The sequence below is a fragment of the Anopheles maculipalpis genome, chromosome 3RL, assembly GCF_943734695.1.
Source record: "Anopheles maculipalpis chromosome 3RL, idAnoMacuDA_375_x, whole genome shotgun sequence".
Lineage (NCBI taxonomy): Eukaryota > Metazoa > Arthropoda > Insecta > Diptera > Culicidae > Anopheles > Anopheles maculipalpis.
Window position 1 is genome coordinate 74,856,664 of NC_064872.1, and position 25,030 is coordinate 74,881,693.

Genomic DNA, 25,030 nt, shown 5'->3' on the forward strand with positions numbered 1-25,030 from the left:
CAATTTATGAAGGGAGAAATTGGGTTTGATAGATGAAATTTATTCCATGCTCTCGTCCAGGGAGCAATTTATCAAATCATTAAAAAAAAATATTCAAACAAATATAACCGTTCTTAGTTTCATTAGTACAATCATAATAATTTACACATCATTTCGTTCCATTCCGGCTAAGAAATGAATCAATTTTCACAACCGTACCACAAAACGACATAGAACGAATCGCAAACGCAACCAAAAGTGATGTAATAGCTGCACCATGAACGTCTTTCGATTAAAGCTCAAGCACCATCAAGCCCACCAGACGCTGGCCAGTAAAGACACCGGTACCATAGACGCAGAAATGTCCGCGAGCCATTCCACAGAGGGGGCCAGTCGAATCAAACTCGGGCCCGTTTTCATATTGAGTTTGCCCGCTCGTGCGGGCCAATGCAGAAAAAGGATCGACCCGAAGGATTGGGTATGGTTCCGGTGGAGAAACTTCGGTGCTGGTGGGTGATTCTGCACACGAAAGGAGAGCACATTTTCGAATCTTGCCTGCGGGTCCTGAACCGAAATGTGGCCTCCGGCTAGTGAGATATAGAATGTCTGATTGTCTTGTTTTACATTATGTTGTTGCTGGTTAGACGGGCGGTGGGTGTGATCTTACACTGTGTGTGTGTGTTGGAGAGGGAGTGCGGGTGACTCAGCTGGAAATGGAAGCTATTGATTCGTCTTGATGCTGAACCATTCCCTGAAGCGCCCGGGAGCGCACCGAGCTACATGTGCGTTGCGTCGGACGGGCGAGGATAAGAAAGAGCCGTAGCAACGGTTTGCTTGCCTGGGTACGCTCCAGATGCTTTAAACCGTTGCCACCGAACCTTCCGTAGCGAGCGGGCAGCGGTGGAACAAAATGGCCTAGACTTCTGGTGGCCCGGTAATCGGTTATCGGTACAAGAACACACAGGCAGTCCACCGTACCGTACGGGTGCGATAGCGAAGAAGCCAATACCGGGTTCGAACGTATCCCTCCGTCAAGACAAAAGGCGAGGGCGACCGAAAGCACAGCACAAATGCGTTAGGCGCGGTGAGACAACCGAAAGTCAAAGCCACGTGAACGTGGCCCGCGGGAACAACCGTCCGAATGGGCGAAACGCGTCTAGCGTGTGTAGTATGCACCGTCCGGGTGTGCGCTCCTAAGCACCGGAGTCGTTCCGTACTACGGCGTCCGAAAGGAAAAAAGCCCTGCGGCACGCGAAGCGTTTTGGGCTTGGGCTCTCATGTTTCCCAAACCGTTCTTCGTAGGATCGTTGGTCCGGCAAAGTTGTTTCGGGTGATATGGTGCCAGGGTAAGATATTTGCGTCCTGCAGCTTTATGAGCGCTTTGTGGCGCGGGTAATGTGGCTAAGGGAGCGGCGACAGGCGCACGGCGCAAATGGACCTTCCCTTCGGGCAATCGTTCAGCAAAGATGCAAGATGATGGATAGGTGGATGCAAATGATCTGGGTGCACCGGGACTGGGAGGGAAATCAAGAGTTTTAAAAAGAATCTACGCAAACACAGACGCAGTAACGGGAGCGAGAAAACAGTGGTTGTTATTGTTGGCTAACAAATAGTGGTAAGTTGGAACTTTGAAGTGAAGATGATTCATTTTAGTTTTAATTTTGCGGTTTGTGTTCGTCAGAGTGGGGTTTAACAATGTCATTTAAAAAAATATAATTGTCAAAAAAGAATTATAACTTTCATTTCCATCTGTTTTTATATAAATTTTTATTGCCATTGTTTTGTTCTAAATTTATGAGTAATTAATGATAGTGTTTGCCTTAACAGTCTTCATTAAAATTGAATAGCTGGAAATTTTAAATTCTTTAAATGTAAAATAAAAAAATTTAAAAAAAAAATATTTTCTTATAACCATTGTTTTATTCTAATTTTTTTAGTAATTTAGAACACTGTTTGCCTCAACTGTCAACATAAAAATTGAATAACCCTAAATTTTAATACTTTCATTTTAAATTTAGTAATAGTTTGGCTTGTTGCAGTATTTTTAATTCAATTATTTTAGGTATTTTTTACATGAAATATCAAGCATCAAGAGTAAATTTTTTGCATAGCTTTCAATCTATTAATTCGTTTCGTAGTTTGAAAACCGGGTTAGAATAATGGAATTCCAATTCGATGGTGGAAAAATCACGCCAAAAAGAGGACTAACTATCCAACTACGTGACATCAGCAAGTTCTATTTGGTCTTATTTAGGTTTCGGCATTTGCTGAAGGCGCTCTGGCATAATTTCAAACAAATTTAAATATTTCGGATTACGCTCACTAAAACAGTGACTAAGACGGAAAAGAAGGGGAGATTTTTTTTTTTGATGACCACCTTAAGTCGATTACTATTATTGTCACTATGTGTAAAAAATGATAGCTTTAGTTTCAGATCAAAAACTTAAAATTTACCCAAAATTCGTTCTAAAATACCCACAGTTGTTAGTGGTGATGCTTCAAGCACCTATCATTGACTTTTGCTTCATCGTTAGATACCTCACCAAAGGAGAATATCGCTCCCCAAACTCGGCGAACTGCAAGGATGCACAAACCATCTCAAAACGTTTTCAGACACCATCCACCGTCCATCTTACGGATCCCAACGACGACCACTGCTCGATACAAAAGTCCTTCCAATGAGATGTGATAAATTATCGACATCGTCCGCTACAGGTCGCTTCCGGCGTGCATCCTTCGGGGCGGCCATTCCAAACCACCGCCGCCGAAAATTTTGCGCTTTAGTTTTCGCCGATACTGATTGTGATATCGTCATCGCTGCCAGTGCACAACCGAGGGTCGAACCCGCTAAACGGGGAACGTTGAACGATGGATGGATTTGTTTGCTTTTGCCACGGGTTTTTTTTTCCAGTGGACGCGCCGAGTTTTCGTTCGGCGTTTTGTGCTGGATGCTTGTGCTTCAAGTTTCGCGCCAACGAAGCCCGCAGCAAAACTAATTCCAAAACCCCCACGCATACAACTGTGCATAAGTGTGTCGGTGTGTATGTGTGCAAGGAGAGAGAGAGAGTGGAGAATGGAGGAGATGTTAGAAAGAGGTACCAATTTTACAGCGAACCACTGGGTGGCACTGTTGGGTGGCAGGGCGAATAATGTACAGGCTCAAGTTTTTCCAACCGCCCCAAACGAGAGCGAGGCAGCGCGCACGAATAAGTTTGGGTCCTTTTGTGTGCCGTAGGCTTTTACATTTATTTTAATGGCTTTCTGTGCCCCGAAACCTACCCCTCGCTTCCTCCACTCCGTGATCCCCAGCTCACCACTCCTTTCCTGCGGTGGAATTTTAGAGGACAGGCCAATTTCAGGCGATCCTTCCAGGCTTTTTTGCGGTACCGCATGTGCAAGGTATACGCGGAGGGGTGGATGTTCGGTTTTTTGTTACAGGCGCACGTGTATATTTATTTTTCTCCCTCTCGTATGGTGCGTATAAATGTGTTTGTGTACGTGTGTTCTTTTTTCCATTTTTCCCCCTGCCTCACTTGGTCACGCCTTCGCTGTGTTTGCCGATCCGGGTTTGCGCTGATGAAGAAACGACATTTAGCTTTATTTTACGAGTGGTTTTCCACGGAAAAACCACAGCAACTAAACGGTGACCGCTTTGATCCGTGGGTCACAGCCCGATCCTTTTGGGGCGGCGTGCAAATGATACAAATAAGCGGACAAACCCTAACAACAACCCACCACACATGACCAACGGTTCATTTGCACGCGGTTTTTACAGAGATTTGTCAGACGCCTTGCTGTCTTACCTTTTTTTTTTTTTCTTTGACGGAGAAAACTGAAACAACCCCGCACGGTTATCCTGTTAAACCCCATTTTTCAGGTGGGAAAAAACGTTGTACAAACACATGTCCTTTACATGTGAACCCCCTTTTTTTTGGGTTCCCCAATTTGGCCGAAAAAAAACCCTTTTTCGACCTAGTAACCCAACAACAAATGATTCAATTTTCGCGGCAACAGTTTTATGATGGTTTACAATCGCTGGTAAGGAAAGCAAATGTACCATACCCTTACCGTACCCACCAAAATTTGAGCTTGGTTCAGAATTTTGTGTATTTTACCTTTATAATATACCAACCTTTTTTGGGAGGGTCCTCGCGGTTCGAGCCCTCGCGGTTCGAGGGACATTGGAAGGATCTTTTTCTTCAACGTCGCGATGACTGCGGTCGAGATGAATGTTATTTGTTGCTCTTTTTCTTCTGTTTTTGCACGGACATATTCACTCTTCATGTTTAGTTGAGTTAGGTACGGCTATTTAGAAAGACTTCCCAACCCATCCGACCTACTGACCGATCGTGCAATTTCGCCCCAAAGGATCGTGCGAAGGGTCGAATGTACCTTTTACAGTATCTCTGAACTTTTTCCTTTGTCATTGATGTAGGAAAGAAAGATGACGGGAATAGTGTGTGCATATGCATAAATCTGTTGCTTTTCCTTCAACGTCACACGCTTATTTAATATTATAGTTGAAATATTTACTCATTTGAAAAATTATATGTATTATCGTATAACATCGCGTATCGTTCTCGTTTTATTAGTTTTCCTTTTAATTTCTTGTTGTGTTGTGATTTGTTAAAAATTTTTGTATTTTTATTTATTTTATTTTATAATGCGACGCATGTTCTGATTTTTTTCCATTTTAAACATGAATTAAAATAATCGACTAAATTTAATTTTTCTTTTTTTTTTCTTTTCTGATTGTATTTTTGCATCGAAACATAATTTTGTCTTTATGTATTACTTTCCTCACGGATGACATAAAAATTTAATAATTTCAAAAAATCTTTAGTTTTTTTAGCCACTTTTCTAGACGTTTTTGAGTAACAATGAATGTTTTGAATAATTACCATGAATTGTTTGACCAATAATAAGTTGTACCGGTCGCATTAACATTCACTAAAGTGGTAAAGAAAACAGTTTTCAAACATTCAAACGTGAATTAAAAGATGTAAGACTAGAGAGGCAGTCGCAAGAAAAAGTTTTTTAAATTGATGTTTTTGATTAAATTTGTAATTTTAATTATAAAATGAAGCTGAACAATGGCACAACTATGGCACAAGTCGTAAACAAGTATATGGAAAACAAATTGCTTAATTGCTTAAGCCTAACAAAAAAAAAACAAGGAACAACCAAATCTATTCAAATAAATTTCGTACCCAAATAAATTGCTATTATTACATATAAAAATTTACAAGTATTTGCTGTGTAAACATTGCCGTACAAGTTACACAAATCTGAATGTTTTTGTTTAAACAAATAACCTCTCCCAAAACTATCTTTTTTCCAACACAACACATCATCTTCACCTGAAATAAATTTTCGGTGTTTCTCCTAAACTGTGTACAAACACACACACAACCCCCGCAACCTTAAATATAACGAGAAAAAAAAGAAAAAAAAGCCACCATCCCGCAAAAGGGGAAATGAATTGTTTACACGTCGGTGCAACCACCTCGCTGCCAAACGCTGCACATCGCGAATACAAAATAAATTAACTTACACGTTAAAAATTAACCCAACCACGAACGCACTGGCTGAACGGGTCACGTGCTACGGGTTTTGCGCTAGGATTTATTATTCCACAAGTATTGCGCGTGCACGTCCCATGGTCGCCGGCTGCCCGGATGGACGGGCACGGCAAGGGGAAAATTCAATCGCGATGTTCAAAAAATGGACCGAAACCGAAACACCAAACACCCAAAAAACCTGCAACCTGAGCCTGGTTACAACGCTGTACGGGTAGGGCGCGTTAGCGGGCCAGGTTTGGTGAAGTATTTTCCTAACTTTTACCTGGGCCGCGGCCCATGGAAATGCGGTTTACGGGTGGAGTGGGAACAAACGGAGGCTGGGAAGTTGCCACGAAAATCTCCTGCAAATCTCCCGGTGCAAGGAACGTGGGTGCAAGAGCGTGGCGTGTAGTGGCTGGACAAGGGAAAATCCGGCTGCACATATCGAGCGTAGGGAAAATATTTTTCAGCCATAATTCACCATTCGATTCCGCCCCCGGAGGTAATATATTTTGAATAAATAATCTAAAATGTACAAATTTATCATGCACTATTTATTGGTGTGCATGAGCGGGTCTGTTGGCTGAAATCCACTCACTCGCACACATACACAGGGGAAAGGCAGCAGATCGCTTGGGATAGTTTATGCAAAGTCACACGGCGCAGGCGGACAGTTTTGGACCGAATGTCGGGGTCTTTGAAACCGGAGTCGTGGTATGCAATCTGCGAGCGGTAGGAAAGGACACCACCACCCCACACAGTCAACATCGTAAAATCAAATGTGAGCTCCTGTTGGTGGTAGGTTTCCCGATTACCAGCGCCCGTCCCCTTCCGTGCACCATCACCGGAAAAGAACGCCCCGCCACTAGAAAAAGCCGTGGCCACCGTATCGAAAATATCCATTTAAATGTACACACACACCTCCTGCCGTCTACCAATGCATCTCCCCCATTCCTCTCCCCCGCTTATAGCGTATAGTTGCACCTTTTGCCCGCCATATTTGGTTCGACATCCAACCAGTTTTTCCTTGTGTTTCTTTTTTTTTTACGCGTTGCTCACGAGGATTTCGATTTTCGGGACTAAAATTTCTATTTTTCGGATGTACATACTAATTTTCCCGAGCTAGTTTTCCCATTTTCCGCCTTCCCTGCACCGGGTCAGCGGAAGGGCTAGATAGGGGTGGGGTGGGAACGTTTAACGAAATGCAGGTTTGGGGTTAGCAAAACCGAGCGACACACATACACACACGCACAGGTTAAGTGCAATGCGATTCGTAGCGAAAACTATTTAAATTATGAAATGATGAAATACGGCATTAGAACATGACCGTGGCGGTTGCGGAGGCGGGCACAGGTTTTCAATAAAATGGAAAACAAGTGCTGATGTAGTGCGAGCAGGAACGAGGTAGACGCACACACACACACACACACATACTACACACTGCATTATGTTTGTTTGGGTGAGGTTGGATTTGGAACTTGAAAGCCCTCGATTGCCGTTTTCTGCGGATTGGCGATGCATTAACGTTGTGAAGGCAAATGCGATCTGATCGACGATGCAGTAAGGTGAGTCGAGTGCATTATTTCTTCGGTACAGAATATTCAACAACAAAATTTTGGATATTAATATTTGATAAGTTATTTGGGGCAGTGTTGTAGGCGAGAGCAGCAACGGACTTCAAACATCAGGACCGGGATTCAAATCCCATCCGGACCGTCCCCCCGTAGTGAGGATTGACTAACCAACTACGTGGTATCAGAGAGTCTAGTAAGCCATTCGATGACCGGCGTGACCTTAGAAGGTCGATAAGCCTAGAAGAAGAAGATTTAGGCATCCTTCTTAGATAATTTTAGAATGAGCTTCACAAAGCTGTGAAGCTATTCTCATATTATCTAGTCAGTTACTTGATCATTTTCTGAACGTAGTAATGCTACTCTGATTGAGCTTTGTAACATATTTACTTTAGAAAAGCTAAATGTTTTTGGTTTTGCTATTCAGCTCTTATCTTTGCTCATATGTTTTGTCTAACTGCTTTAATTCTAAGAACTATACTAGACCCATCTCTATCCATCCATTGGCAACAGCTTTTGCTAGATTTTCTAATTGACTTCCTTAAAGCGAAGAGTTGTCCAGTGTTACTATGATGTTTTCATCGATCCACAGAGACAAATTTTTGTTTATTTCATGAGGACGGTCTGGCCGAGACAGATGTTTTGCAATTCAGGTTTTTTTCTGAACAGAATTTAAGAAGAATTTTTAAAGTATCCACTAGATAAAAGAGCTTTTCATAAATTATATTTAAATTATTGTCGCAGTGTTCTGTGTTAACCTTCAGCAATTGGAACTTCAACTCAAGATGTTCTGTGTGTTCGATAACTATATTATGTAGTGCATCTTCGGACAAAATTATGTGAGTTAGTTATAACGTGAGTTAAAATTGGCAAGATGAGATCTCTGATGATGAAGCCTCAAATGTGAAGAAGAACTAACGACCTATTAGGTCATTCTGAGCATTATTAGCCCAATGAAAACCTTACTGCGGTAAAATGTTCCGGATGGGTTTTGAACCCCGGGCCTGCCGTTTGAAGACCAACGTCGCTGTCTTCTTGACCACTGGACTGCCGTTTTTTTCATTATTGAAATATTAATATTTAGATCAAAAATAAAATTCGTTTTAACAACCACACAATATGGTTGTTCAACTGTAATCAATTTTAAACACAGTTGAAAACATTCATTCTCATAATAACAATGAACCATTTCCTTCAGCAACACAGTGCCTGAGAACTGGAACAGCTGCCTTGTTACCTGTTACAACACAGCACAAGTTTCACTGCTCACACTGGTCAAACCTATTTCGCAAAACAGTATCAGGGAATGAAAAATTACAATGAAAATAAACTACACCCCTTCTCCCCACTGCGATACACCCTGCACTCGTCTGCACACACACACACACTTAACGCTTCATTGGAAGGATTCATTTGGATTTGTTCCCGTTTTTCTATACTCCTTTCTACACTATCAAAACACCTTGCGTTCTTGATGGTTGGAAAACCTTTCCTTACGAAAGAATAACATATTTCGTTGTTTTGTTATTGTTGCACTATTGATGGTCAGTTTTGACGATTGGTCCATCCGAAAGGTTCACCCCGACAGTTCCGACAGTGTTTCGTATTTTGAAAGAGAACATCCGAGAACAAACCACATAATGGCAACGATGGCAACTATCTTTGCTAGAAACATGGATCCGCAGGAACCGTCCCGGGCAGGGACGAGGTGAAAAGGGGTAATTTTAACAAATTAAAACCAAACTTCGTGCATGGTAGTATATCTCGTTTGCTTTCTGGTGAAGATGGTAGAATAATCGTTCAAGAAATTCCTACCGTAGCAAGGTTTGGTCAAGCGGAAGTTCTTTGGTTTGGATGTTACAAGCGTACGGTGGCTGACCAGAGGGCATTGGAATCCTTAACTCATGCTCATGTTGAATGCGGAGGTATCGTAATGGTAGGGGACAGAATTGGACCTTGAACAAGTAAGATGATACTCTCTGCAAACATGAGCGTTTTGTCTTTTCTTATCAAATAAAAGTCTGATCTAGTTTGAGACTTTAGTAATCTGCAGATAACATGATATCTACAGACTTTATTACACTGAGCGATATAAAACTATCACCACCATATTTTAAGACGATATGTTCGATATTTTGAATGATATTTCAATCAATTTATATGAACTATTTACATTGAAGAAGAAAATTTCATAGCACCACCATGCAAACGGAGCTTCTTGCTCAATGTTTGCCAGCTTTTGGGTTAGATTTTAATTAAGTGGAATCTAATTCCCCCCATAGCAAATGTATCATGCAAAAAGTGGAAAAAAACTTAAATTTTTCGCTCATTTAGTATGAATACGACAAGTGCAGCATCTAAAGTTCAGAGCAAAAGTAAAGTTGTACATACATTTTTCCTTTCAAGGAGAGCTTCTACTGGTGCGGACTTCAAGGATGCTGTAGTCAAATGATGTCATCTAAATGCTATTTATAGTCTCAATCGATCACGCCAAAGTTTAAATGGGTGCATACTCCATTTACCAGCAAGATAATGGAGCAGTTCATAACTCTAAGCTGACTAAAGTCAAATTTTTATATGAAAAACATGAAGCAAATGAAAGAAAACAAAAGATTATTGTTCCTTTTAACAGTTATGAAAACATAAAACTGCTGGACAACTTTAAGAAGCCGCAACGTCTTAATCCTAAATGCTGAGGACTCATCGAGATACACCCAGGATAACAACAAAATTGGCCTCAACAAAGTACTTTATAAACTCGATTAAAATGTATTGAAAATTAAGCCTTTTTGTAACATATTTATCCGTTTATCCGGGTCACTTCGCACTGTTTTTTGTGAATTTTGAGATTGAAATGTAAATGATTCATTTAAAAATGGCAAAGAAAATATTCAAAAGGTTTAAAATAGAATTCAAAAACAAAAAAGCTTCACATATATTGTTAATAAACATGGTGGTGCAATTCTTATTTCGCTCAGTGTATTAAACTGCTTAATGTTGCTGACAGTTGAACAGCGTTTGAGGACTGGCTATCCAACGTCGTGGCACGAAGAAGTCTAGAAAGTCACACAATGGTGTGAACTAGTAGATCCTTAAGCCAACATATGGAATAAAAGTTAAATTAGTGGAAAACAAATAATTTAACTACCAAAACTATCCTTTCACGATACAAGTATACATCACAAAACGATTCCTGCATTCGAAATGGCCACCTTTTCTTCACTTGTCCGTGCCCTTACGAGTGGTCAAATTAATCGCAATGATTTCAATGTACGCCGCTTGTGGAAGAATAACGGGTTCACGTTGGTGCCTGCGGACACTTAATATGCGACCTATGCGAACATTTCCGTGGCTGCTTCGACTGCAAGCACACATTCGGCAGGTAACTGCAAGCGAGAGACAGTGATGATGAGCAACGCCCTTGTCACTTTGATACAGCAAGACGACGTTTTTTTGGTTTTTTTGTTTTTTGGACTTCTCTTCATACACCCCATAAGCTGGAAACCATTTTCTGGCGAAATACTCCCAAATTACTACACCGTACTTACCTCTTGCTAGATCGCTCGAAGGTAACCGCGCGCACTGTACCACGCTCAATCATCACCAATCGCCCGGGTAAATGGAAACCCCAAAACTAACAGGAATTCATGAGCTGCCCCAAGGACATGGCTGTCAAGCTGTTGGTGGTTGTGTGCATTTTTCGGTGCTGCTGCGAAAGAGTGAAAAATTCACTTTTGGGACGCTGGACCTTCGGCTTTTTTTTATTGTTTTGCTTCATTCGCTAGTACCACCTTGCATTTGCAGTTTCACATTTGCAACGGATTCAATCCGTGATATTGCGTACCGCTTCGGGGAGCAGGGAAGGTTCGTGGTTGTTTGTGTGTGTGTATTTTTTTCAACATTGCCACAAAATTCCACTCTTTACCATCTCTACCACTGCTGTCAAATGAACGCATGAACGCCAACTCCCTGCCAGGTGCCTTTAGGCAAATCGAACCAACGTACACGTGGGATGGACCGCGGGAAGAGGTTAAAAGGACTGGCCGAGTGAGTGAGGGTAATGCAATATATTTATAAAATTATTTCGCCCAAAGAAGTGAGGGCATGATTTAATGTACTGAAAAACAGTCACAGATTTGTAAACGACGACACCCCAGCGTTTAACCCACCCAGCTGACCACAGCTGGCCCGAGCGGATGCTGTGGATGCCCTCGAGGGCCACCAAAACCGAGCTCCAAATGTGAGGTCCAAAAAGGGGTTTTCCAACCGGGTGGGAAGTGAAGAAAGAAGGACAAGAGCTGGCCGGGGGGAATGGCTATGAGAAGTATTAATTATATTTTTTGATAACTTGACAACAGAACATGGTACCACGCCGAACGGTGCTTGCAGTTGCCTCCAGGGAACACAATTGGACCAAGCCACACAGCAGCATAGGCTTTCGCAAGTTACTTCTTGCTTCCAGAAAAACAAAAAAAAAACCCCGATCAGTTGACACTTGAGAACATTTGCATTACATTCTCGGTTTTTTCTCTTCTTTTTCGTCTCTTTCGTCCGCAGAAGGAAATGTAACAGCGATATGGAGCGAGACCGTGATCGTGACCGCGATCGCGAACGTGATCGTGCAGCGGACCGGGACGTAAAACCGCTCGAGCCGCGCGATCTGTCCGCGACGCGCCTGTTTACAGCGACGCAGATCAAAATCAGCACCTCGCCCACCACATCACCAACCATCTCGAACTCGTCGTCACCCACACCCACCCCACCGATACCGGCAGTGTCGCCGGCAGTGACCGGCGTTGGCAGTGGGTACCATCATTCGAACCACAAGCAGATCACCGGCATACCGTGCGTGGCGGCTGCATCCAAGTATACGGCACCGGTGCACATCGACGTCGGTGGTACGATCTACACCAGTTCGCTGGAAACATTAACCAAGTAAGTAGGCTCACCGTGGACGAGGCATCGAGTGTGTTGTAGTGTTTACAGTGTCATTACAAAAAAATTGGGAGAGTATAGTTGTATTTGTCCTGTCATCACAGAGCACTCAGCAAATGTCAAGTATTTGAAAGAATTTTAGTTTATGAACCCAGTTTATGAACTCTGAGAGACCACGTAGTTTGATAGTCAACAGCGGTTGAACATCTAAGTACACGCTTATCAACGAATTAAAAACCGGTCCTTTGTTGCTGTTTGTCGCAACTTCAGCCAGGGTCAGGGTCTGATAGATATTTTCTCGATCGTATTCGTCCGCCACGAGGTGTGACAAAATGGCTGACTTGTTTTTAGGCCCGGACTGGACCTAAATTGAATTGGATTGTGTGTGAAGTGTGTCAAGTTTCAGTAGATTCCAGAGTTTCCCCGTGTACTAATGAATCCGTAGCCATTTTTTTTTTGTCTCGTGAGATTAATATTTTATGGAAAATTGATGGTGGCAGAAGACAATTTAACATCAAAAACAATAATTACCAATTTTCGCAACTTACTTCATGTGCAAACTTTTCATTTCCCCTAGATATCCTGACTCGCGGCTAGCCAAACTCTTCAACGGCTGCATCCCGATTGTGCTAGATTCACTGAAGCAGCACTACTTTATCGATCGTGATGGAGGCATGTTTCGCCATATACTTAACTTTATGCGCAACTCAAAGCTGCTGGTGTCGGAAGACTTCCCGGATCTGGAGCTGCTGCTGGAAGAGGCCAAATATTTCGATATTGTTCGTGAGTATAGCAAGCAGTGGTTTCTGTTATAGTTTATTTATCTTCAGTATTCCTAAACTTAACTGTTACCATCTTTTCCTTTCTTTTTGGTTTTCGCACGCCCGCCAGCTATGATCAAACAGATTGAACATCTGAAGAAAGAGCGTCAGCGTAGCGGGAACGGCATACCACCGTTCGGTGGCAATCGTAGCAAATGCAAGGGCGCGGTACAAACGGACACTACCAACCATGACGTAGTGGCACTACACATCTCCCCCGATCTTGGCGAACGTATACTGATCTCGGCCGAGCGGGCCGTGCTGGATGAAGTGTTTCCCGAGACGAACCAGGCCATCCTGGACGCACGGACCGGTGCCGCATGGAATCAGTTTGATGGCCGGCAGGTGATACGGTTTCCGCTGAACGGGTACTGTAAGCTCAACTCCATCCAGGTGCTGACCCGGCTGCTGAATGCGGGCTTCAGCGTCGAGGCCAGTACTGGCGGCGGTGTCGAGACGCAACAGTTCTCCGAGTATCTACTGATTCGCAAGTGTACGATGTGATAAAATACTTTCTAAAAGCGTTCGGATCCTTAGCTTTCGAAAAGCCACCTTGTCCTATCCCTTGCTTCTTTGTGGAAGAGTTAGGGAAAGATGCTCACATACACACATACACGATGTCAATCGTAAATCGCCATGATCGTTACACGTAAACTTCTACGAATTAGTAAAACATATGTATTACAACACAACCGACAGCCACACTTTTTAAACAGTCTCTTCTCAGATGTGGTGCAGCTTGCATATGCGCAGGCGTAAGTACTTAAATGAAACGTAAATTAATAAAAAAACCCCCCTCACAGCATCGTGATCGCACGTATGGAACAAGGGGATAAACAAACATAACGCAAAACATATTCGATGTAAGCAACAAAACCCTTTTGAATGGTTGAACCTCCGATGTAAGTGACGCCTAGCATAAACTCTAGTTAATTATATATATATTAGTAGCGGTAAACCCTTTCACTTCAAATTTATGTTACCTCTTTGTATGCTATACGTAAACCGCCCGGAACTGTCAGTCCGGTGAATAAAACAAACAAAAAACCAGCTCCCACCATGAACGGTATGTGTGCGTATCAATGTTCCAGTGACATTCATAAGCCAGAATTCATATTTTGCTCTGAAAAATGCTCCAAATCATCATCCATAATCTCTCGATCACTATTCTCTCGTGGAGGCGATCGTCGATCGTAAGCTATAGGAAGGCTTCCTTCGTCCGAGCATCTCATTAGCAAAGTCGACGTCCAGACGAACAGTTGTGTCAGTCTAGCGGTTGTCCCTTCCACAGCAGCATGGGAAAGGTTATCAGCGAGTGTTGGGGAATTCCCATGTTATTAATGGTGCTGTTTACATTGCAACAACCTGCCACAGTGGACGCGTGTAAGTGTCTTTTGAATTGAGGTGGAACGTTTAAAAAAAAATAATCTTCCTATTTTAGCAACCTGTGGAGTGCGCCGTCTTTCACCGATGGGCCTGGTGACGAAAGGCATCAAGGCAGAGCGTGGTGATTGGCCATGGCATGCAGCACTATTTGCACGGGGAAAGAAGACGGCTAGGCCCGAGTACAAGTGCGGTGGATCTATTATCAGTGAAAACTTCATTCTCTCTGGTAAGGAATTAATAAGGACTACCAGGTTGCAGTAATTCAAACGACTGTCTGTTTCATTTATGTTGTCTTTTTACAGCTGCTCACTGCATAGAGGAACCGAACCCGGAACGATATTTCGTGAAGGTTGGCTTGTATCAGCTATACAATGACACGGACCCGAATGTAGAAATTTACAACCTCTTCGAGATTATCCTACACTCCAAGTATGATAGTCGAAAGTTTTACAACGATATCGCCCTAATGCGTCCCGATCGTGTGATCTCGTTCTCGACGTTCGTCATATTCCCAATCTGCCTGTGGCCAGCACACAACCCATCGCTTATCGATGTTCTCCGACAGTCGGGAATAGCGGTTGGGTTTGGGTTTGACGAGTCCCACCGTATCAGTGAAACGCTTCAGCAAGCCTCAATGAAGGTGATTGAAAAGCAAAAGTGTATCGAACAGCTACCCGAACACGTTCGCTTCCTGCCACAGGACGTGGGTAAACTATGTGCCATCGGGACCGAAACGGGTGCCAACGTGTGCTCTGGGGACAGTGGCGGTGGTTTGTACTTTGCGAAGGATCAAGTATGGTATTTGCGCGGTATTGTGAGTGCTGCCGCTAGGATGGATCTAGACAATGGGGAGTCGTCCTGTAATGCAGCACTGCCGGCCACTTACACCGATGTTGCTCAGTACACCAGCTGGATCAACGCTCACCAGCGGATGGTTGATCAGAGGAATTTGCTGAAGCTGGAAGATTGTGGCATGGCAAGAAACTCTGAGATACCGGACGAGATGCAGAAGCCTGTGTTTAATCAATACCCTTGGAATGTGCTCCTGGAATTTCGGCAGCTAAATAAGGCTCAGATTCATCTGGTGTGCAGTGGAGTGCTGGTACATCCACGATATGTACTCACCGTAGGCCACTGTATCGATGGGATCTTCAGTAACTACAATCTGTAAGTGTCATAGCGTGTACTCAGAAGACAAAGGTGCCCTTTTCTGAACCTCCTTTTTTTGTCTTCTACAGCAAATCTGTTCGTCTCGGCGAGTACAATATACGCACGCTGGAAGACTCCGATGCCGGTGTCACCATCACGTCCCAATCGGTTGATATTGAGCAAGTCCTCTTCCATCCGAGCTACAATCAACCTCTCTACAGCAACAATCTGGCTCTGTTGAAGCTTAAGCACAATGCCGATACAGCCAAACCGAACATTAAACCCATCTGCCTGCCCAGCATTGATGATTACAAGGAATCTTTTCTAACGCTCAGCGGCTGGAAGCGCAACAAATACCTCTTTCCAAAACAGGAACGTGATGCGATGAATCTCTCCTCGGTCGCTAACTGTCGCAGCGACTACGAAAAACTCGGCATCCATCTACCAGCAACGGAAGATGTACTGTGCGGAGTATATAAAGCACGTGCAGCAGGACACTGTCACAATTACGCCACCGGATCTCCACTGCAATACATTAAGCGGGTTGATAATGTGCCACGCTACTTCCTGGCAGGGATGATGATGTTCAACTTTCCCTACTGCCGTGCAAATGGTAGCGAAATGTTTGTAAATCTAGACAGTGCAAGCGAGTGGATAAAGGACACGATAAAGTGATCGTAGTGTCTGAACAGGAAGAATTCATCTTAGAGAGGTTATGAAGTTAGTTTAATGTTTAAATCAATATTGTAAGAAAAAACTAAGAAAAATCAAGTTTGGAAAATTAATTACTCAGCTCAATATTACAATAAAGAGCGAGCTTTAAATTCAATTTTTTTCATGGGTTTTCTGTAAGAATAATTCAAACCTGGGTTGGTGATGTACTTTGACGGTATCATAATTGCTTCGACGTGTAGCCTAATTAAATGCCTGAAATCTTAAAGAACTGGCTCACTGTTTCTGTAAATATTTCCGGTGTTTAAATTTCACATCCAGTTCAAACTACTAATATTTTGTTTCTATATTTCTTCATTATAAAAATTGATTGTTAAATAAAACAAAATTCTGCTAACTATCCCTGTTTCAGTCTTTGCACCTCTGATCAGGAGGTTCGTTTGTAAAATGTAATAATTTTGAAGAAAATAATACAAAAGTGGTTTATTTTTTTTAAAAAATAACTGTATTGCATTTTTTGATAAAATGTTAGAGTACTTTTCTTGTATAAACTGAAGCCGTTTTACGTATTATTTTAATCCACATTTAAATTCTTGTCCAATATTTATCCTCACCACTAGATGGCGCTGTCGATATAAAATGCATTGCGTACAAAAGACACTTGCACACAAGCTATCAATTCGTTATTGCAGTTTCGTTCGGACACAATGGGTAAAATCGATTGTACAACTAACTCTATTTTTAGTTTAGTATTGTGATATAATTAATTTGATTATTTGAACATAAGTAATACATACAGATAATTCACAAATTATGAGAATAATTGGAATCGCTGAAAGCTGCAGAAATCCGCGTATCTCGAGTTTCCGCATAGTTCGAATATCGCTTGACACAACGTTCATACTTGATACTAATAGATCGAATTCTAATTTACATTCGATAGAAGAAGAAGACCATTATCGCACTGTCTGTTCTTAAATTCATTGACATCTTAGCTCCGGATAGATCCTTAAGAGCAGAGGCGGATGTTCCAATAACAGGACTGAGCGGCCACATGGAGTTCCCCGCTCAAAATGGGGTCCGGAATTTCCGCTTAGGGCCTCAGAACGGTTATATCTGCCTTTGGATAAGAGGCTATCAACCACTAAGACCAGACTTTAGGAATAGAACACTGTGCACTAGAGGCCCAATTAAGCAAAATGGTGAAGTAATATAAAGCTCTAGGATGAGAAGGTGATTCCCATTCGACGACTAATCAATATCAAAATAGTTTAAGGCATCTCCTTTGCAGATTCTTCCATGTTCTTTGTTGCTGTTTTGCTTTCATTTTTTTCAACTTCCAATCATTGTTTTCTTGTGTCCAGGTCTGGGTCTCTTAGTCCTAAAGTTATTAAAGAATAAATTAATAAACATGATTTGCATCGTCGATCGAAAACTTGAATTCGGACAACATAATTTTGTAAATTAATAATCTATAGGTCCTTCGGAAAACGAGATCCATCACATCAAATGGGATTTTTCTAGTCTGTAAGTCGTGTTGGTATCTAGTATTTATACTATACTATTTCAACGCCATTTACGTTATATAACATCTTCGTAATTATTCATGTTCTAGCGTCAAAATAATAAATGTTTCTAATGTAAAACATACCGCATTTTATTTTAAATAAAATGTTGCACCACACATTCCTTGCCCAACGGGGCCCAGCATCATTCCAGCAATGCATTGCAAACGGAACTACTTATTTCAATGATTTCCAGCGGGTGAGATTCTTCCAGCAGCGCGTTTTGCCTAGATATGCATTACTTAGCATCTCCACATCGGGAAGGATTTTGATCGAAACATTTCCACCAAAGCTTTGCCGTAGTTGGCGCTCATTCCACCGCTATTCGCATCACTCTACATGCCGGAAAGAAGAAGAGAAAAAAACCGACCATGAAGTTAGATACATTCCTGTCCACCATGTCCACCGTCCACACATACACACATATCAGCCGTTCCACGTGTATTGCAACCGCGTCACTTAACAATTTCCACCAAGCAAAATAACTTCCTTCGTGCCTTGTTTTTCTTGTCTCGCAGTATTTTTCGCATATTCTTCTTGCGAGGGTAAAAAAGCATTCCGACCAGTGTTGATGGTGGAAAGAAGCAAGGGTGGAAATTGATGGGGGGGAGGAGGGGAGGGTGGAAAAGCGTCCATCCGTCGTCCGTTCGTACGACGCACGCCCGGTACACAGCCGGCATTCGCGCTGAGGAGTAGACGACCGAGGAGCGTTCGCCCTCCATCCCCTATCCGCCAGGGTTGGACGGGCAGGTTTAGTTACTGGTTGTCCTGGTAGCGGTGAAAAATAACGACTGCTCTACCGGCTTAGAGTCCCTCTCGCACTGGGGAAACCGGCAACGCTGGAAATCCTCGGACCGATTCGATCTAGCCATCGGGTCGCGTTCGTTTGGTCGTTTCATAAATAAACAAGCCGCGTTTTCCGGATGCTGTGGAGCCAACAAGGGGGAGGAGGGTGAGTTAGTTTGGTGAAGAACAACCAGAAACATGGTGGAAAACAGCGCGCAAACTCTCTTCAATGACTGCCGGGTGGCTCTCGTGCTAAATTTTCCATTCCGATCCAATGTGAGCGTATGAGAGAGTGGTGAGCGAGCAATTTTCGCTCTCCTGCTCACGCCATGCTAGAACCATCATCAGCAGGAAAAGCGCTGGCCGGTGAAAATTCGCTTCGCAAAAAAAAAAGAAAGAAGCTTACCAACCAATGGTGCGCCGAGCAGCCGAGAGCGCCACCCGCGAGATAAACGAACGCATCATCATCATCATTGTCAGCGTTCATCATCAATCGAGTCATCCCGCCTTCGTCGGTGGTCGGAAAATTCGTTTGCTCGTGCTTTTCATTGACTGCGTCCGCTCCTGGTTGTCCGCCGCCCTTGGTCCCTCCCCGAAAGCTCCCCATTCCTTGCGAGCCCACCGAAAACGGTGGCGGACTGCTTCGTCCTCAAACCGAGCCGGCCAACCGAAGAAGAGCCCCAGTTGTCGGGTGCCGATGGTGTTGCCGCTGACGGTTTGCCAGATGCGAGTAGACGTTCGAGGCCGGCAGATCGCACGAATTTTCGCACGCCACGCGTCGTGTGTCGGATACCCCGAGAGTGTGTGCGTGTGTGGACTTTTACGCGCCCGCTCCGCTTTGGGTGGGTGGGGTGTGATACTACAGGCTTCTTCAGGCACACACTGCACCACACGGTGTAATACACGTGTACACGCGTGTTTGTGTGTGTCTGTGTGTACGTGATTTTATGTATGTGGCTTTCGTGCACGTGTGTTTGTGAGTGTTTGTGCCGTGTTCTGGTGCGTCCTGGAATCGAATCAAATTCGCCTGTTTCACTTGGGCATCCCATTTGCTATCACGAGCAGCTGTATAAAAGCGTTTACATATGTTTGTGTGTGCGTTGAGCTTTGTTGTGTTGAGTGCTGTTTGTTCCGGTTTCCGGTATAGACAGGCGGAAAACTACAGCTCGTCTTTCCGGTTTTTGCTGTGCGGTTACGGTACGGAAGCGTGATGAAATGCATCGTTCCAGCAAAACTGGGCATTAAAAGTAAGTTACCGATGATGCTTGCAGGAGCATCGGCAGCATCCGCGCGTTGTGCTTTGCGACTGTTGTGAAGTGATTGTTGCCTTTTTCTAAGGAAGAGATTTGGTGTTGGAAAAAGCAGCTAAAAGTGTTGGTGAAGTAGTGCTGAAAGAAAGCCAAAGGATAGTGATTTTAGTGAAAATTTGGTTTAATATATTTATTTAATTCTACTTTAAAAACTTTATTATGAGATTTTTTGAATGTTTTTTATTTTTTTAATTATTACGGCACAGCTTCTAAACCTTAAAATTTTTTGAAGTATCTGTTTTGATTCTCCCTTGATTGGATGTCTTGTAAGCATCACGTATAGAAATATTAGGATGGTTATCTGATTGAAAGCTTGTTTATCAAATGAAGACCATGAATCATAAAGTCGAGGTTCTAGGTTTTTCTTTAAAAAACAAACAAATTGTTATTATTCAAAAATTTAATTCAAAAATAATTACTTATTTATCGATAAGAATTGCTCTAAACCTTGAAGCTCTTTAATTTGATTGGTAAAAATAGTTTATCAAAATTGTCTACATGAAATTGTTGAAATTGTAAATAATTGTTAAGTTTCAATTGCAGTGTTTGAGTGTAAGAGTTTTTATAAATTTATTTATCTTTGAGTCTGATGGCTCTCCGCCATATTTTGTATGAATTATCAAATATCTCCAGATATCTTCCAGTTATTTATCAGATGAAGTCGTTTTTCTTTAGTCTAAAAAAATTACTCAGCTCTGCTTAAGACTCGGTTCCTATAAAATACTTATTAAACCTTTACTGTGATTTACAACAAAAAAAGACATGACTTGTAAAAAAATGATCGCACGACAGATACAAATTGCTTAGAAAATTTGGTTCCAAAAATAATCCCTTCCGATGGCAACCTATCAGAAATCCCGTAATGTACGATATTCCCGGAAGGTTATATCATCAAAGAGGGAAAAATGAGTCGTTTTTTATGATAAAACAAAACGAAACCGTCTGGCATAGAGTTAAGACGGATTGTAAATTTATTGATCCTTCAGTCATACATGGAGGGGTTTTTTGCAACTAAAAACAGAAAGATAAAAAAACCCCCATAAACCTTGTCTAACCCCAGTGCCAGAAACCATGCTGTGCAGTGATCTCATTTTTAAAACGAAAGTATCCAAAATCTCAACCCGTGCTTTTAAAAATAGCTGCGCCCCTTATTCGTTTCGTGGCCTGGAAATAGATCACAGCTGGAAGAAAAGTGTGCCTTTTTTGTTCTTTGCAACACACAACCTACCTCACCATCCGAAACCGGATGACAGAGGTATTGGGAGGAGGGTCTGCATTCGAACGCGAGTGTTGCATTGCAAGGAAAGCCGCAACCAATGCTAAAAAAAAAACGGCCATTTTAAACAAACCTTCGACTCGCCATTTCAAACCTCACGCGTAAAGACGGATAGCTTCCGCCATGGCAAGAAAACGGCTTCAACCGTTGTTTAGTTATTGAACCTAAACCTCGTGTCTTCCTGCTCAGTCGGGTGATCAGCTCCGTGGCAGCACCGCGATTGTGTAGTCTAGTCTTAGGACCCCTAGAACGCGTTAAACTAATTAAAAAGTCAAATCACATTCACAGCCTTCTCTCGCTCAGCGCTGTGTGGAGAATGTTTAGTTAATATGTACAAACAGTTCCTCTACCGTTGAGGCCCATGTGTGAGTGCGTGTGTGTGTGTAATGTGTAGTGTAGCAGTGGAGCTGCATAGTGGGTGCTTGATAATGGATTGGAAGCTTGTTCGATTCCCCCTTACTTTAACAGAAAATCTCACCCCTTCGGTCAGACTTCTGGCGCGACAAATGGCTGGCAAATTATGTGCTACGTCATCAGTTCGCAGCGATAGGGGTCATTGCATGGGCGCTGTTTAAGAGTCGGATGTTCCAAGTGTCTGCGTCGTTTTTTTTTTTGGGGGGGGGGGGGGGGGGGGGAATAGCATCCCAGCGTCATCCCCTTTAACACCCCGAACAAAACAACTTTATAGGAGTCCTCGCTTCATACAGGAGGGAACAAAAAACCCTAGAAAAACTTAAAAGCCTGTGCGTAACCGTGTCTATGACGTTTTTGATGTAGGGACGCCTGAATGTGTTCTTCCCCGTTTCGTTTCCATGTCTGTGGCTCCACTTCGCTCCCCCCTTTGTACATCAGTTTTTCACGAACACAACTCAACCGTAACCCCCGAAATTCACCAACCATTTTAATGGCTACGTAAAACGAATGGGGAAAAATCGTACCAATTTTCCCTCCATGCCCGTTCGGGAGCTGCCGGGAATCATTACTTCTTTGTTTTGGTTTTTGGGCAACCAGGAAAACGGTTACGATTTTTCCCGGGCTTTTTTTTTTGTTTTATTGTGTGGAGCAGGTCGTTGTGGTGGCTTCCGCTGCAGCTGAACGGCCTGGGTGGCCAGATTTGAAGTCAGATTTGAAGAAGGTAGAAAAAGGCGCACAATGAACCATCATCATTGTGGTGACGATGTTGGGGGGAGGAAAAGGGAATTTTTTATTACGGGAGAAAAGTTGGAAAATGCATCATCACTGCTCGTTAGAATGATTTTTGTTTTTGAAAATATTTCCTCTCAATTTTAAATGGCGACGCACAACGGATTAAATGTAGATATAAGTCACCCATCCAAAAAAAAAATCCATCTCCATCCTCCTCACCAAATCGGCCATTACTTTCCTCTTTAACGAGTTGCGATAAACGTTAAACGTGGCCATAAAAATCTCATCACACACGTCGATCGATTTCTTGCTCTTTTGACTGATTGAGCAGTAGTTTTGTTTCGCGTTTTTCTTCTACAAATCTGGCATTATCTAATCTACGAGCGATAGAGATACGCCTTGTCTTTAAAGTTCAAACGAAGACTCGACAGCAATCGGAAATTAAAACTCGTAAAATGGCGATAGATTAAAGCTGGGTAGAATGTTTGCAATAAGAAAAAAAAGCGGGTGTCCCAAAATAAGCTTTAAAAAAGTATGTAAATAGCAGCAACCAATACTAAGCGGTGTTTTATTTGCTGTCCCTAACGACTTAACTGCACGTTAGCGCAATTTGTTATCAAAAGCGACGCGCAGCGTAGAGTAAATTTCAACCCGCGCACGCTATCACTTGCACAAACCCGTTGTCTTGTTTTTTACCACCGGATTTGGTCCATTCTTCTACATTCCATTCTATTTGTGGTGGCAGAGAATCTTAAGCTATTTCAGACCGATAACGCCTAGACAGCGCTGCATTTTTATTCTCTATTCCAGTCTAGAAAACAGACCAAAGAACAGATCAACCTGTTACAGGGACGCTTCCAACTTCTTCGATCATCAAACACCGCTTGAGAAGCACTGGGTTAAAAGGGGGAATATTTTGTTTTCTCTTTAAATTCCCTTTTGTTATCGTTCGTCTCGCTTTAGCGCTGCGCGAGAGGTAGAAAAAGAGCGTCGATGCTCGGTCACACGCACACACCTACGTACGGCGTATGGACCTGTTCGATCGTACGGTGCGTGCATGCATGCCGCTGGATCGAACTGTTTGGAAAAATAAACGAAAAAACAAGAGTCAGAAGCGAGAGAGGTGAGAAAGAATAACAAAGAGTAATGTGAGGTATGGTTCAGAAGTTACTTGGGTTATGGATTGACTTAGACTGCTTCTAGTTGGGCATGGGCTTGGGGTAACAATATTACACGGAAACTCTGTTGATCTGCTTACTCTTGTTGTTGAGATACATTTGTGGAGATAATAAAGCAAAACTAAAACTTAAATAGAACTTTGGCAGCAAAATGCCGTTTGCAACGACATTAAACCAAGGGCTTTGTTAAAATAAATGCTGCGAGGCAAATTTTTAAGGACTAATGATTGATCTACCATATTCCGGATTTATTTCTTAGTTTAGCTATACCTTAGTTTTTATTGAGGCTAACATTTTGTAGACAGGTTTTAGGTTAACTATTTCTTCCCCGATCATGTCGGACTTTTTTTTGAATTCTGGTGTATTGCGTTATGTCCGTGTAATGATTACCGTAAAGAAAGTGTTCTTAAATATATATACATGCTAACGACTCCTCAGGTAACCCACTAAATCAAATATGCCATACAGAACTCTATGCTAGGCTTAGAATCTATAAAAAATCGTCTTTAGCTAAGCTATTCCCAGCACAAATTCGCTAATGAGTGCTCCCAGACAAACACGAAATTAAGAAATAAAGGTGTGAAAAAAGACTACCGGTTTTGAACGGAATTGGCAATACTGCCTGTGTTTATTTTCTCACTTGCAGGAAAGGTAGCCTGCAGCTGAGAAATGTGAACATTTTGTGAATTTTTTTCTTTTTCTGTAAGAGTATTTGTATGTTTGTAAATTATGTTTTGATGTTATCTTCTATTTATTTCTACTTATTCAACTGATTGAAAAGAGACAATGCAAAATTCCATTGATTGAACGAAAATTTCAAAGATTAACGAAGGATTGCTTTCACCACTGCAGCTGTGACACAAGATCGGTTGTCATTTTTAGCACCTTCATTTCTCAGCTGCGATCTCGGCCTGTCTGGGAGCACTCAAAAAACAATTCAGTCAGTGGGAGAAGGGGACTCTAGCTTACATTGATTATACGAAAATCAACCTTCATTTACTACGAAGCAGCGCAAAACCGAACAATCTTATTCACGAGGAATAGTTCAATAACAACGATGCGGTAAATGAATCAATCCCGGCTATGCCACGCAGCTTTAACGATTTCTTTCTCTGTCTATGATTTTAATACATCGTCAAACAGTCGTAGTGAAATTTTTCGTTTTATTGTTGCATAAGTCGCACTGAAACCATGGGAGTCATGAGTCATTATTTTTGAATTTATTTTGTAACCATTTGTAAATTAGTAAATTTTGTTATTTTTTGTTCTTTCTTCGCAAAAGGAGCCTAGAAAAGCACATATAAGATTTGAAAGGAAATCAGCACTACAAAAAATATTTGCTCAAACTATCAAAATTACACCACGCAACGAAATGCGCTTCCATCTTGCATCGAGAGGCCAACGACTTTCCAGCCAACCCTCACAGATGTGTGCAAGCCTCTTGCATCGGCGCTCTCCGCTCTCTTCGCTACACGCTTGTGCTTTGCTGGTGTTTGCGGCTTGACCGGTCCAAACAAAAACCCAAGCCATGCGACAGGGGCCCTCAGCGTCAGCGTGATGTCAGCGGCGATTTTAGTTTTTTTTCAGCAGCCGGTGCGAGTCACCACGTTCTGCCTAGGCTCCGCGTTCCAATCGCATTCGCGTTATTTTTTTTCAACACGCTAAAACACGCTAAAGAGAGCGTCCTCCGCGTCG

The 25,030-nt window shown here is 42.5% G+C and overlaps 3 protein-coding genes across 4 annotated transcripts in view; all 3 read left to right on the forward strand.

Annotated features, from left to right (window-relative positions):
* The window catches only part of LOC126562574 (BTB/POZ domain-containing protein Tiwaz), a 43,398-nt gene extending 29,990 nt beyond the window's left edge, over nt 1-13,408 (forward strand). The window contains exons 2-4 of the mRNA XM_050219122.1: nt 11,669-12,046; nt 12,624-12,829; nt 12,938-13,408. Coding sequence (XP_050075079.1) covers nt 11,688-12,046; nt 12,624-12,829; nt 12,938-13,371 — 999 coding nt within the window. The 5' untranslated portion in view covers nt 11,669-11,687 and the 3' untranslated portion in view covers nt 13,372-13,408. The remainder of the gene's footprint in view (nt 1-11,668; nt 12,047-12,623; nt 12,830-12,937) is intronic.
* Nucleotides 1-25,030, forward strand: part of LOC126561821 (nucleolar GTP-binding protein 1) — a 331,194-nt gene that overhangs the window by 240,326 nt on the left and 65,838 nt on the right. The window lies entirely within an intron of this gene.
* The window catches only part of LOC126561936 (serine protease 53-like), a 291,346-nt gene continuing 280,466 nt past the window's right edge, over nt 14,151-25,030 (forward strand). For both annotated transcript variants that reach the window (XM_050218317.1, XM_050218316.1), the window contains exons 1-4: nt 14,151-14,250; nt 14,309-14,479; nt 14,556-15,420; nt 15,492-16,084. In XM_050218317.1, the coding sequence (XP_050074274.1) occupies nt 14,163-14,250; nt 14,309-14,479; nt 14,556-15,420; nt 15,492-16,077 (1,710 nt within the window). In that variant the 5' untranslated portion in view covers nt 14,151-14,162 and the 3' untranslated portion in view covers nt 16,078-16,084. The remainder of the gene's footprint in view (nt 14,251-14,308; nt 14,480-14,555; nt 15,421-15,491; nt 16,085-25,030) is intronic.